General features: G+C 40.7%; 1 protein-coding gene across 4 annotated transcripts in view; it reads right to left on the bottom strand.

The window, feature by feature from the left end:
• The window catches only part of HAAO (3-hydroxyanthranilate 3,4-dioxygenase), a 38,135-nt gene that overhangs the window by 14,255 nt on the left and 11,710 nt on the right, over window positions 1–12,170 (bottom strand). For 3 of the 4 annotated variants that reach the window (XM_071739503.1, XM_071739505.1, XM_071739501.1), the window contains 4 exons: window positions 7,075–7,158; window positions 5,390–5,496; window positions 1,814–1,903; window positions 1,061–1,104 (listed from right to left, as the gene is read on the bottom strand). In XM_071739503.1, coding sequence (XP_071595604.1) covers window positions 1,061–1,104; window positions 1,814–1,903; window positions 5,390–5,496; window positions 7,075–7,158 — 325 coding nt within the window. The remainder of the gene's footprint in view (window positions 1–1,060; window positions 1,105–1,813; window positions 1,904–5,389; window positions 5,497–7,074; window positions 7,159–12,170) is intronic. The other variant, XM_071739504.1, reaches the window with a different exon arrangement.

Genomic DNA, 12,170 nt, shown 5'->3' with positions numbered 1-12,170 from the left:
AGTGAATATGGAGATTAAGAATGACTGGTTCCAACAGCTTCTTAAAGAGGGGAAATAAAATTTGTCTTTAACTTGTAGCAAGACAGAGGGAATTTAAATTATGGGGGTGCCTGAAGGATGACATTCAAGTTTGTCACATACTTGTTAAGCGTAGCATAGGTGGGTATTACAGCTGTGCATGTGTGCACATGCAGTGCACCTGAGCCATAAATTTCCTGCAGGATATCTCCCAGTCAGCCATCTCCTGTCACAGAAGAGACAATAGACTGATCTGAAACAACAACCCTAAATGAGCAATGGGATTCACTGAACTGGTGGCCTTCAGAGCAGCATTTGGCTAACTGGTGCAGGAACTCGCCAGGTGACAATCTCAGGCAGCTCCTCCTGTACTTATGCTGATTTTTACTTTTCCACGCATTAAGAACCTGGCAATGTCATGGAGAGTCTCCAGGTAGTTCCTGTATCAGAACTGACCTGGTTGAACCTAAGCAAAACACAGGCAAACAGTCCATAGAAGCTATTCCTGCAGGTGCAGAAATGGTCACATCCTGTAGTCTTTCATACATGGTTAAAACAGATGGGTGGCATTTTGCATATAATTTATATTAATAGCAATGGATGATGCAGATGCTCCATGTTCATGTAGAGCTGTGGGCCAACAGAATTATAAGATTTCAGCAAAACAGTTTTCCCATTGAAGGTGCTGTTACAAGTTTAAGACATCCGATTTCTAAAGAAGCCAAAACATTTGAAAATGAAAATTGAGAAGTGAAATTTTGCTAGTATAAGACTTGAATGGCATGCAATGATAAAGATACTGAAACTTCACACTCTGCAGTTACCATTACCAGTTATCATTTTGACATCACACGAACCAAAGTGATGTTGGTAATCATATACATGTATTTTATTTGTGGATTGGGTAATGAAAGAAATTACTTCCCAAAATAACTTTAATCTACATAAGAAAAACAGAATCTTGGTCATTATAGGTGGAGAAAATCATTAATGTTCAACCAGATACAATAATTATTTTAATTCTGAAATTAACTTGCATTACCTGGATTTGGTTTTCCAGTTTGATATTGTCTTGAATTAAAAAACCTGGAATAATAAACATTTAAAAACCATTAAAAATTCACATTCATATTCTGTTAATTAGAGAAGACTGAGCAGTAATGCTGGCCACTAAGCTTTGTGCTGAGTATGGATGTGCTACAACCTCAGTGACTGTCACATGTATTCAACAGAGCTCTACCCTCTTGAATAAATGTACCCAACAGGGCCGAGGGGTTGTCTGAAAGTCCTCCAAAATTTGTCATGAAACCACTTCCTTGCTCACCTTTAGCAATTGCTTAACAAATGGATTAGTTTAGTGATGACACACAGGTATTTATTTCCTAGAAAGCAGCTCTCTACTGAATTTGCTGCAGTCCTGATTATTCATGAATAAAATAGATTGAAAGTGCTTAGATTAAAGCAAGAGTAAAAAAAGCCCTAAGGCAATGTAGTCATTTACTTAGTTAACCTAGCATCAATTCAGTGTTAATTTTTCATTCAGTCTTTTTGCACCTAGCAGCACTATGCTTTTACTTGTTCAAAAATATGTTCTAGATAGATAGAAGGCACATCTGATTTCCCTTTATTTTAAATCTGATTTAATGAGCTTAAAAAATTGCAGAGCAGCAATTAACTTTTAAAAGACTATGTAAAATGCAGCATAAATAGGAAATTAACTATGTAAGCCATAGTCTAATGGTATATTAGATTATATTTAACAGTTCTTTTAAACTTTCCACTGAGAAAAGCTTACTCTTGAATTATTGGTATAAGTTGAGTGCCAAGATCTTCACAGTGAAACCATTTTTCAAAGAGGACATTAGTTGATTCTCCAACATAGTACCTGACAAAGTAAAAACATTTGTCAATCTTTTTATTAACTAACTGATCAGGCAATTTCAGTCTTTTCAATAAAATAGCTACTTGATGTTGTGTAAGAGTGTTATTCTCAAGCTTGGTGTACTTTTTTTGTCTGAATAATGGTTATTTATGGATGCTTTGTTTCCCTGGTTAGCTGACTTGATGGGTGGGGTGCTCACACTTCTATGGACAACCTTGTAGTTCTGCTGATGAACCACAGATAAGTCATCAAATTCCCTTAGCAAACTTTGCAGATTTAATCCTGGAAACAAGTGGTGTCATAGTTCCCAGGGACCAATAACTCTGTAGTTACTGCAAAAATAACTGGCCCCAAATACCATTTCCAGTAACTGTTTCCATTCAGCTCTAAGATAAATGCTAAGGTTTGTGAGTCACCTTGCTTATTGCTGGTGTGTGGAGTGATAAGAAAACAAGGCAGATTATGGACTTGTTTGCAAAAACAATATTTGTCAGCTGCATAAATTTGAGAGGTTTTGTTTAGCTCACCCCTTTGAAGAGGAATGTAGTGTTTCACTTGCATTATTTTATGTCTTAACAAATAAATTATGCTGATATCAATAGGTCAAGGTTGCTGTAATGGCAAATATACACTTTACCTATGTATTTCAAGACTTCATGAACTGGCAAGGGAGTGATGCTCCAGTACAAAGACTCATACTGTGACTGATTGTAAATAGGTCCTAAATGTTTTTTAGGTTAAAGTCACTGGAATGTTTTTTTTGAAGACAGAAACAAGGCTTCTATAAATTAATGTGTATATGTCATGAATATGTACATGTCATATATCCATATACATGCTGTTCAGAAACTTAAGAGCTCCCCAGCTCCTCACATTTTGCAAAAACAGGGTGCTTGGAAGAGCTTCCAATTTGAAAAAAGCTGTGCTATGAGCACAGATTTTTGAAGACAGAGGATTTAGAGAGGAGACATTACAAATCACAGAATCATAGAATTGGCTGGGTTGGAAGGGACCTCAGAGATCATCAAGTCCAACCCTTGATCCACTACCGCTGCAGTTACCAGACCATGGCACTGAGTGCCACATCCAGTCTCTTTTTAAATATCTCCAGGGACGGAGAATCCACCACTTCCCGGGGCAGCCCATTCCAATGTCTGATCACCCTCTCAGTAAAGAAATTCTTTCTAATGTCCAACCTAAACCTCCCTCGGCACAACTTGAGACTGTGCCCTCTTGTCTTGCTGAGAGTTGCCTGGGAAAAGAGATCAACCCCCCCCTGGCTCCCACCTCCTTTCAGGGAGTTGTAGAGAGTGATGAGGTCTCCTCTGAGCCTCCTCTTCTCCAGGCTGAACAGCCCCAGCTCCCTCAGCCTCTCCTCATAGCACCTGTGCTCGAGTCCCTTCACCAGCCTGGTTGCCCTCCTTTGGACCTGCTCCAGCACCTCAATCTCCTTCCTAAACTGAGGGGCCCAGAACTGGACACAGGACTCAGGGTGTGACCTCACCAGGGCTGAGTACAGGGGCAGAATCACTTCCTTGGACCTGCTGGCCATGCTGTTAAATGTCTCAGCTGGGATAAGACTCTGCACCTGGGAAGGCTTTTGCATGTTACTAAGTACTGAAGAATCCAACCACACAACTAACATCAAATTTAGTTGTTTCTCTACTTGTTTGCCATAGGATTAAGGTTAGCCAGTGCATTTTTTCTTACAGTACAAAGCATGTAATCATTCCTTAGGCTGAAACAGAGGGGCAGACTACTTATCCTTCACTTGTACAATAATTGGCATGCTAGGGGGTCTGATTAATGACTGAAGCTTGCAGGCATCATAAATAATGGAACAGTAATGTAGTATTAGACCTTGAGTCAGCATACTTCAAAGTTTATTTTTTACTTCCTCTTATACAGTTTTTGCTGCAGGTGGCTGGGAGTGAGAAAACTGTGAGATTAGAGCTTCTGGTTGTAAATCTCCATCTCTTCCAGAAGCACACAGAGAGAGAATGTAGGTTCAACAGTATTATATGGTTGTTCACTTCTAAAACTTCAGGTACTTATCATGTCAGTGTGAAAACAAGGGTACTAAAAACCTCCAAGTGATTTATTTTCAGGAACCTGATTAATATTTTCAATTAAGAGTGTGCTTTTTTTAAGCCAGTTATTTTTTTCCAAATATTTCCAAATTATTTTACAAACCATTTGTTAGCTTTTAGTTTGATTTTTAATTACCAACAACCCCAGCTTCCTCAGCCTGTCTTCGTAGGGGAGGTGCTTTGGCCTTCTGATCATTTTGTGGCTCTCCTCTGAACATGCTCAAGGAGCTCAATGACCTTCTTATGTTGGGGACTCCAGAACTGGACACAGTACTCCAGGTTATTTTGCCGCTTAAAGTTACCTAAAACTCCTTATGTTCCTTTATTACAAATAAACAGTATTATTTGAATCACTGGCGAATTGTTTTTAGTTCAAAATATCTTTTTGATAATATAAGTACTTACAAATCACAGACATGTACTGAAAGGAAAAAAACATTTGCGTATGGTTGAACAATGTTTTAAATGAACTGGATTTGTCTTTTGCTTGGAGTTCAATCAGGTGGTTTTTTGAATGGTCCCTTAAGTTTTTCTTCCTTTAGCCTTTTCTATTGGAATGAAAAGTCTATCTTCCTAGTCCCACATATTTGCAGTCTTCCTGCTGTGACACTGCCTATGCCACAGTCAATTGTAGGAAAAGGACAAAAATAGTACATTACAGATATTACCACAGATTTGAATCTTTACGAATTACATGAATAGCTGTAAACAATTCTGGGTCAGTTGTACCTGGCTAATATCAACACAGCTTTTCTAACTTGGCTATTGTTACTGATGTGACTTTCTTACTTACATGTATGAATTCTGTATGACCACAAGAAAAGGCTTAGTTCTGCCCCCACTAGAATACAAGGTAAAACCTTTCCTTTTTTTTGATGTAGTTCTCATAAGGCAATAAAACCTAGGCAGAGGTGTGTGCAATGCAGAGGGTTTAGTGTTAAGAAAATTGGCTTTTGTTTCCAGCTTCCCACACACTTGCTAAGAAAGCTCATCTTCATCTTTTTGCCTTCAGTGCTTACAAAGGAATTCATGTTCTGCTTGCCAGAACTGATTAAAAAAAGCAAACACAAAACCACATCTTTTTTGATTTGTGTTGTTAGAGAGCTCCAACATTTTTAAAACCTAAGGCAATAGTAGTAGGCGACACGTAAGTCGATAGCTATTACCACAACATTCATCTGAGACATTTCAACATGTTTCTTGTTTAACTAGATCAAATGCAAAAATAAGACCTCTGTTTATGTATTTACAGATAAATAGATGTGTGGATAAAATAAGTATGAAATTGCCAGGATGAGTTTGATAAATTGCCAGGAAAGGAAAATATAGTATTGAATTGACATGAGAAATTAGTTTGTATTATGAATCCTAACAGATTAGGCAACATTTTATACTTCACCTAAGTCCATCGATTTCTGTCTTCAATCTTTCCCTCTCAATCACAAGACCCACAGTGTTGGAGTATCTCTGAGGAGAATGAGGTATCCTAGCAGGTAGAAGGAACATCTGTTCAAAGAAATGGCAAATCATCAATGCCAGTAAGTTCTTGTCCTTTGTGGTGTTCTTCCCCTGCTTCCCAGACTCCAAAATCCTCTTTTCCCCTATTCTTTGTTGAGTCTGTGTTGCTCTTTTGCAGCTCCACTCACTTTGGTACCAACAGATACTGGTTCTTGCTTTCTCAGTGCATGATGACCATTGACTGCAACCAGCACTTGCCTGCCTGGCAATCTGGTGCTCTGCTCCCAGTCTGATCATCATTGCTGGACACAACTGAAATACAAACCTAACCAGTTACTCATCTGGAATTTATAAATGTACTGCAATTTCTCACTAGCAGAAATGGAAATAAGAATCAAGTTTATTGTCAGCCCAAGAAAATGTTTAATCAACCACGTGTCCCTCCAACACAGTGAGTACCTGCTACTACATGACATTTGGCTGGGACAAGTTCATTATTGAAGTCTGAGAATAAACTTTTTTCCAGCAGCTATCTGACTATGTAGGAAGGTGATTATCCTGTACTTTTCTTCAGCACTACAGATTTCTTAGCCAAGTTTGGGCAAGTCATTTTCTCTGTCTGAAAAGCAGAGCTAATGACAGTGCCTCACCATCACTAGTGTCAGTCTTCCCAGTAAGGAGATGGTGTGCTCCTTTTCATTATTGCTTCTGATACATGTCAAGAGCTCAGCTGGGTGTACTTCTCCAGTGTGAAGTGTATTACCAGAACCTCACTCTTTATGGCTTTGAAAACATAGATTTCATTGAAAATAATGCTTCTAATGACATCAGGCTATTTGGGCCAACATTTGTCTTCCATTATAAAAGCTGCCTCACTAGCTGTCTTAAATCCTTTTGATGACCAAGTACAGTTCAAGTTTGGGACAATAATAATGACTGGCAGTTGTATCCCATCTAATAGCTTGTAGTAACACCATATCAGTGTCCCCCCCAGTACCTGAAAGGGGCCTACAGGAAAGATGATGAGGAACTTTTTACAAGGGCATGTAGCAATAGGACAAGGGGGAATAGATTTAAACTGGAAGAGGGTAGACTTAGATTAGACATTAGGTAGAATGTCCTAATATGAGGGTGGGATAGGTTACCCAGGGAAGCTGTGGCTGCCCCCTCTCTACAAGTGTTTAAGGCCAGGTTAAATGGGGCTTTGAGCAACCTGGTCTGGTGGGAGGTGTCTCTGTCCATGGCAGGGGAATTGGAACTAGATGATCCTTTAGGTCCTTTCTAACCCAAACCTGTCTATATTTCTATGATTTAGTAAATCCACTACTATAAGGAAAAACAATTGAGTGCTGCTGCATACATGTTATCAGTAAACTGCTCTTTTAAAACTGTTCTCCTGATGGTTGTGGAGGGTAGCTACAAGGACTAAAGAGGACTGAAAATAGCTGAATCTCTTAACATTCTAAGCTCTAGGCAGTTTGCTTAATGTTCAGGATTTTCTTTTATTTTTTTTAATTCTGATGCCATCTTTTGCACATCATAAATTGTTTTTTCTTTAAATACTTCATAAAATATTCATTTAATGTGCCTGTTTACAACAATAACAGAAAAATAACATGGTTTTACCTCCCCTTCTCGGATGACAACGTCTTTTGGTTTCCCATTTTCAATTATCTTCAAACACATATCTCCTTTAACCTGGTAAAAAAGCTGAAGGAATAATAAAATAATATTAAGGCACCTACTCCAAAACCTTCTGTACTTTGCAGTCTCTATATATAAAGGATGCATGTACAAACACATTCAGTCTGTAATTGCAAATATTTGCAGGGTTTTTTCCTAGCAATAAATAAGACTTCCAACATTTGGTGCTTTTGAAAATGTTACTAAATCTGTATGATTTCCTTTACTTGACAATCCACCTAAGAGGTCTGTAGCTGCTTGTACAGCTATTCTGTGAACACAGTGGAAAACAATTGCACTGTATTTACTATTGGGAATTACACTATGTGGGACTCCGACATCATGGTTCAGACACCCATTAATTACACTGTATATAAAGCTTCATTTCAGATTTAGCAGGGTGTGACTGTTGCATTTAGTCAAATTTAATGCCCTCTTTCCAAATAAGCTCCAAATATGCATGAAGAGTGTGCGTTTTTTGGGGGTATGTTTATTTTTTAATGAAGATTTCTCTTTTTCAAATAGGAATAACTGTCCATTTGGAAGCTGTGTTCAGCTTTATTTCTGTGGATACCCTCAAACCCCAGAAACAGCTGCTCCTCTTTCCTACTGTGTGTGTAAAATGATTATATTTGAAGCACCTATATGGACAGAAGCACTGAACCCATTGCTCTGTCTTCAGTGACCTTTCCACAGACTTTGTTGGTACTCAGACCTAGCCTCATGTTTCATAGCAGAACTGTGCTATGATCTGTAAGCAGGTCCCTCTTTGGTCTGGAAAAATGGACACCTATTTCCTCATTTTTTATAATACATAGAAACCATACTTAAAGACAACTTTAGTTCTCTCCCACCCTTTGCAAAGCATATATATGTTTTCCATGCTCTGTTCGCCATACCTAGAAGCCAAACAGATTAATTCATATAATTGCTAGTGTAGCTGAAATTGCCTGAAACATGATTTAAAGTTTTATAGGACTATAATTAAAATAAATTTATTTATGGTAATTCACTACTAGCTTATCAAAATGAAAAATAAATAGGAGAAAGAAGAAACCACCTGAAAAATTATGGAGCAGTTCATATTGAATGCACTCACATGGCAAGTGCAGGACAGCCAGGGAATCAGGTTCAGGAAAGGCAGGACCTGCCTGACCATCCTGTTCTCGTTCTATGACCAGGTGAGCTGCCTTGTGAACAAGGGGAAGGCTGTGGCTGTTGTCTCCTTGGACTCTACTAAAGCCTTTAATACCATCTCCCACAGCATTCTCCTGCAGAAGCTGGCAGCTCATGGCATAGACTCTTATACTCTTTGTTGGGTTAGGAACTGGCTGCACGGAAGGGCCCAGAGAGTTGCAGCCAATGGAGTTAAATCCAGGTGGTGGCTGCTCACCAGTCGTGTTCCACAGGGTTCAGTTTTGGGGCCAGTCCTGCTCAGCATTCTCATTAATGATCTAGATGAGGGGATTGAGGCCTTCCTTACTAAGTTTGCACATGACACCAAGTTGGGTGGAAGTGTTGATGTGCTCGAGGGTAGGATGGCTCTGCAAAGGGAGCTGGGCAGGCTGGGACAGTGGGCAGAGGTCAACAAAATGAGGTTTAATGAGGCCAAGTGCCCGGTCCTGCACTTTGGTCACAACAACTCTATGCAAATCTACAGGATTAGGGAGAAGTGGCTGGAAAGCTGCAAAGTAGAAAAGGACCTGGAGATGCTGCTTGACGCTCAGCTGAATATGAGCCAGCAGTGTGCTCAGGTGGCCAAGAAGGCCGACAGCATCCTGGCTTGTATCAGGAACAGTGTGGCCAGCAGGAGAAGGGATAATGCCCCTGCACTCTGCACTGGTAAGGCCACAGCTTGAGTACTGTGTTCAGTTCTGGGCCCATCACTGCAAGACGTTGAGGTGCTAGAGCAAGTTCAGATAAGGGCAAGCAAGCTGGTGAAGGGTCTGGAGAACAAGTCCTATGAGGAGAGGCTGAGGGAATTGGGATTGTTTTGTTTGGAGGAGGCTGAGAGGAGACCTCATCACTCTCAACAACTGCCTGAAAGGAGGTTGTAGGGAGGTGGGTGTTCTCTCAAGTGAACAGTGATAGGACTAGAGGAAATGGCCTGAAGTTGTACCATGGGAGGTTTAGACTAGATCTGAGGATTATTTTCTTTACTGAGAGTGTAGTTAGGCATTGGAATTCGAGGTGGTGAAGTTGCCATCCATGGAATATTTTAAAAATGTAGATGAGGCACTTCAGGACATGCTCTAGTGGGTGATACAGATATTGATACATATATTTTATTCAGAAGGGGGGGATCTTGACAGTTGGACGCAGTGATCTTAGAGGTCATTTCCAGCTGTGACAATTCTGTGATTTTGTAAAATTATAAGCATTAGAATTATTTCCAAAGATATTTTGAAATATTAATACATGCATATGAAAATTCAAGAAACACCTTTATGAAAGTGAGAAAGAATAAGTACACTGCCAAGGGAATGAAACTGTAGAGAGTTGAATTAGTATTGGAAAAGAGCTCTTGACATGAGTGAAAAGTTCACCTTGTGCCAGGCACTTCACCACTATAAATTATAACTTTTGTCTCGATGGCCCTCCTTGCACTCCATTTCCCCATGCTCTTTTCCTGTCATTTTCTTTGGCATTACTGAAAGATGGTATAAAATGCTACAGCAGCCCTCATTACAGAGCACATCAGGCAAGGCTAAATGCTCATCGTACAGCACAAAGTGATTGGAGTGGGGAAATGGTCTCTCCTTCATTTCAAAAAGGGCTCATCTAAGACCTTAAGATCTTGGTGCATTATCAGAGGCCATGGGTAATATGGAACTGGTAATGCTGAAACTGAAAGATCCTTTCTGAAACCTTGAGCTTTGGTGTGTTACCTTCCTTATAACCATTGGGGGAGCTATTACTGAGTGTGTACAGGACACGTACTGAGAAAGGACAACAGAGGCAGAGTCCTACTCTTCTTGTGACCATGCAGAGTCTTATTCTGCTGGCGACCAGCCACAAGTGGTGTCCCCCTGGGTTCAGTACTGGGGCCTCTTCTCTTTAATATCTTCATTTATGATTTGGATGAGGGGATTCAGTGTACTCTCAGTAAATTTGCAGATGACACCAAACTAGGGGCTGCGTCAATCTGCTGGAGGATAGGGAAGCCTTACAGTGGGACTTGGAAAGATTGGACCAAGGGGCCAAGGTTAATTGCATGATGTTTAACAAGGCCAAATGCCAGGTCTTACACCTGGGTCAGAACAACCCCATGGTAAGCTACAGACTTGAGGAAGTGTGGTTAGAGAGCTGTAAGTTGGAAAGGGACCTGGGGGTATTATTTGGCAGTCAACTTAATATGAGTCAGCAGTGTGTGCAGGTGGCCAAGAAGGCCAATGGCATCCTGGCTTGTAATAGAAACACTGTGGCCAGCAGGAATAGGGAGGTGATTGTCCCTTTGTACTCAGCTCTGGTGAGGCCACATCTTGAGTACTGTGTTCAGTTCTGGCACCTCACTATAGGAGGGACATAGAAGTGCTGGAGCGTGTCCAGAGAAGGGCAACAAAGCTCATTCAGGGCCTGAAGCACAAGTCCTGTGGGGAGGGAGCTGAGGGAGCTGGGGTTGCTCAGTCTGGGGAAGAGGAGATGAGAGGAGACCTTATAACTCTCTTCAACTACCTCAAGGGAGGATGGAGTGAGGAGGGAAACAGCTTCTTCTCCTTAGTGGACTTACTAGGACCAGAGGAAATGAATGTAAGCTGCACCAGGGGAGGTTTAGGCTTGATTTTAGGAAATATTTTTTCACTGAGAGCGTTGTCAGATATTGGAACGTCCTGCACAGGACAGTGGTGGAGTCACCATCCCTGGAAGTATTTAAAAGGCATTCGGACCTGGTCCTTAAGGACACGGTTTAGTAGTTGGCTGTGGTGTTAGTCAAAGGTTGGACTGGATGATCTTGGAGGTTTCTTCCAACCTAAACATTCTGTGATTCATGAAACACACAGCTAAGCAGCTTCCTGGTAGTAAGAAACTGGGGAGGGGAATAAAGCCATCCAATTCAACAACTGAACATCACTGTCATAAGTAAAGACTCTCAACACTGAATTTGGAATTAAAAGAATTGTTTTGCAATGGGAGAGGAGGAACAAGGTGGGCTACACGTTGCTGATAAAAGTGTTTTTCCGACTGAATTTAAATAGTACCCTTGATTATAAATTATAGTCTACTCTTCAAAAATCTTTTTTGAAAAATGTCTGAGTTATCCAGTCATCCATAAACCATCTGATGTAACTGTGATTAATATAAGTGGCAGTAATTATTGATTCTACTGCTGTGCTTACATTATACCCTGAACTTTTACCAAGAAAACCATCAGTTGCTTTCTCAGTGAGTTCCAGTCCATGCCCATTTCACAGCACAGTTTAGCAATGCAGTACTCGACTGTCTTTTTGCTTGAATCTTATTTTTTCTAACTGCTGAGTTTCATGCTCTGAGCAAATGTAACCTTGTCCTAAGTATCTCCTGGAAAATCAAGGCCTGAGTAAGGAAGTACTGGTGTGTGTGTGCATGTACATATTTATGTATATACACAAATACATAGAATCATAGAATCATAGAATCATAGAATTGGCTGGGTTGGAAGGGACCTCAGAGATCATCAAGTCCAACCCTTGATCCACTACCGCTGCAGTTACCAGACCATGGCACTGAGTGCCACATCCAGTCGCTTTTTAAATATCTCCAGGGACGGAGAATCCACCACTTCCCTGGGCAGCCCATTCCAATGCTTGATCACCCTCTCCGTGAAGAAATTCTTTCTAATGTCCAACCTAAACCTCCCTCGGCACAACTTGAGACCTCTTGTGCCCTCTTGTCTTGCTGAGAGTTTCCTGGGAAAAGAGACCAACCTCCACCTGGCTCCAACCTCCTTTCAGGGAGTTGTAGAGAGTGATGAGGTCTCCCCTGAGCCTCCTCTTCTCCAGGCTGAACAGCCCCAGCTCCCTCAGCCTCTCCTCATAGGATCTGTGCTCGAGTCCCTTCAC

Source organism: Heliangelus exortis, chromosome 3, assembly GCF_036169615.1.
Source record: "Heliangelus exortis chromosome 3, bHelExo1.hap1, whole genome shotgun sequence".
NCBI lineage: Eukaryota > Metazoa > Chordata > Aves > Apodiformes > Trochilidae > Heliangelus > Heliangelus exortis.
Note: the sequence above shows the minus strand (reverse complement) of the source record. Positions and strands in the feature narration are given on the sequence as shown.